The sequence below is a fragment of the Octopus bimaculoides genome, chromosome 22 (assembly GCF_001194135.2).
Source record: "Octopus bimaculoides isolate UCB-OBI-ISO-001 chromosome 22, ASM119413v2, whole genome shotgun sequence".
NCBI lineage: Eukaryota > Metazoa > Mollusca > Cephalopoda > Octopoda > Octopodidae > Octopus > Octopus bimaculoides.
The window spans coordinates 32,124,540-32,127,133 of NC_069002.1; the positions used below are offsets into that span (position 1 = coordinate 32,124,540).

The 2,594-nt window shown below is 38.0% G+C and overlaps 1 protein-coding gene across 1 annotated transcript in view; it reads right to left on the bottom strand.

The window, feature by feature from the left end:
• The window catches only part of LOC106869633 (cadherin-23), a 76,589-nt gene that overhangs the window by 3,707 nt on the left and 70,288 nt on the right, over nt 1-2,594 (bottom strand). The window contains exon 17 of the mRNA XM_014915448.2: nt 1,290-1,606. Within this exon, the coding sequence (XP_014770934.2) occupies nt 1,290-1,606 (317 nt within the window). The remainder of the gene's footprint in view (nt 1-1,289; nt 1,607-2,594) is intronic.

Here is a 2,594-nt window from a genome sequence, read left to right on the forward strand (position 1 = left end):
AATATATCTATATGAATATATCTATATGCGCGCGCATATGTGTGTGTGTGTATGTCTTTGTGTGTGTGTGTATGTCTTTGTGTGTGTGTGTGTGTGTGTGTGTGTGTGTGTGTGTCTTTGTGTGTGTGTGTTGTGTTTGCTTCTCACCACCGCTTGACAACCGGAGCTGGTTTGTTTCCGTCTCCGTGACCTAGCGGTTCGGCAAAATTGACCGAGCGAATAAGTACTGGTGTCGGCTGGGGTTGGGTGTAGGGAGATATCATGAAATATGGCATATACACCGATTATCCATTTTTCATCTTCAGTCTCATTGTTGCTTGCACCAGGCGTCTCGGATGCGAGACGTCATAAAATCAGTGCAGGCTATGATTTCCATAGAAAAATCTGTAGAGAGAACCTTAACAAGTGATATAAGAGCACTGCTAACACAGAAGAACACAACATTGACTTATGAAAACGCTTAATATACTTTGTAGTATATTATGATTGCATAACGAAATACGGTGTTCCTACAGGTCGTTGATACTAAAACGGAATGCTGAAGGAGGAGCTTCAGCTGTAAGAGATTTAGGTGCCATTTTGAAAGAAATTTCATTGCTATTTTTAACATGTTGTTCGACCTTGTAAATGGTCTCTCATTGTCTCATTGTCTCTAACTGTCTTCAGTTTTATCTGTTTATATGCAGGCACTGGAACACAGATCAAAATGCAACTGTCGTCTCTTAAAGAAATACCGAACTAGAAACTGGTTTTATAACACGGCCATGCATTCGTTTTCATTAAAGGAATTCTATATTCAAGGGAAACAACTCATATGCATGTATGCATGCATGTATGTATGTATGTATACGCACATACACACACATAAGTGAAATGAGAGTTTCATTTTAAACTGTCAACATCACGGTAAAATGGTGGACATCACGACAAATTAGCGGCCACCAAAATAAAATGGCGAATTGATGCTTAATCTCAAAATGAACAAGAATATCAAATAAACATTATTACATATAAACGTAATTTGATTATTTTGCAAAATGGTGGATATCGCGACAAATTAGCGCAAATATACGTAATAAAAGTTATTTGATTATTTTTTGTTTTCTTCAAGTTAAGCTTCAATTCGCCATTTTATTGTGTCGTCTGCTTATCTGTCGCGATGTCTATCATTTTGCTGTGATGTTGGCTGTTTACAGATTACTTTGAAAAATCAAAATCAAACCTAGAAACAAACAAAACAAGAACAAGGAACAAAGACCAAAGCATTAAAACAGCAAAGAAGTCCTCACCTGGAGCTCAAATATCGTGGTCCCAAAGTCGGTATCCCTGGTAACACCAACACTCATTTTCTTCCTACGGTATTTGGGTGGGTTATCATTGATGTCAGTTATTACAACCTGAACCCAAAGATAAGAGGTTTCCTTGATTTCTCGCGTGTAAAAGTCTTCTGGATGCAGAGCAACGCCCCTAAGTTTGTGCTGGAAACATGTATTGGTGGCATTAATCAACAGATTCACCTTACTGTGTTTTTCTCGGTCAATTCTCCTTTGGATGTATAAACCTCCGGACGTCTGATTCAACCAGAAATAATCAACCATCTCACCACCTATCAAAAATACACACGTGAAACAAAAACAGCCAGTTATTTATTCATTCATTTATTATTATTATTATTGAGTGAGAGAGCAGTGCATGCCATCAAAGTGACACTGGGGTAAAATATACGAAGCCCAATATATCCATCATGACTACACGTCTGATAAGGGTACACCAGGCACATGCATCACAACCATATGTGCGCGACGAGGTGATCTCATATCAAGATAAACAGCGCATGACCTCGCAGGTGGGGCCCAGTTAGAATTTTCTTCAGGTTGAGTAGCCTATCCCGCTCAAAAGGTCCCTGAATAAGGTTTGTTTAAGGATGTTGAACAAAGCACCCATGTTCCCAAAGGTGAATTATCCAAACCCCAAAGAATTCCTCTCGACACATGGCTATGATGCTCCCCCACTACTTCTGCTCGTGATCAGAGATGCACATATCGTCAGCTACCAAGGGACATGCTCAACTGGTTAAGGTCAAACAACTGACATTCAAATCTGTGGTATTGAGCAGAATATTTGCTGTAGGCCATCTTTTTATACCAAGACAAAACAATGTACATGATAACACTTCCAATCAATCAAGATCAGAAGCCATGAGAGCCACTGCCTGGTACTGCATCCGGGCATTTATTATTATTATTATTATTATTATTATTATTATTATTATTATTATTATTATTATTATTATTATTATCATTATTATTATTATTATGTATATTTTTTTTCTTTTACTTGTTTCAGTCATTAGACTGTGGTCACCGTTTTAAAGGGTTCTAGTCGAACAAATCGACCCTAGGACTTTTGATTTTAACCCTAGTACTTATTCTATCGGTATCCTTGTTTTCGAACCGCTAAGTTACGGGGACGTAAACAGACCAACACCGGTTGTCATGCGGTGGTGGTGGGGGACAAACACAGACACAAAGGCACACTCAAGTTGATATATACATATATATATATATATACATATATATACATACATACATATA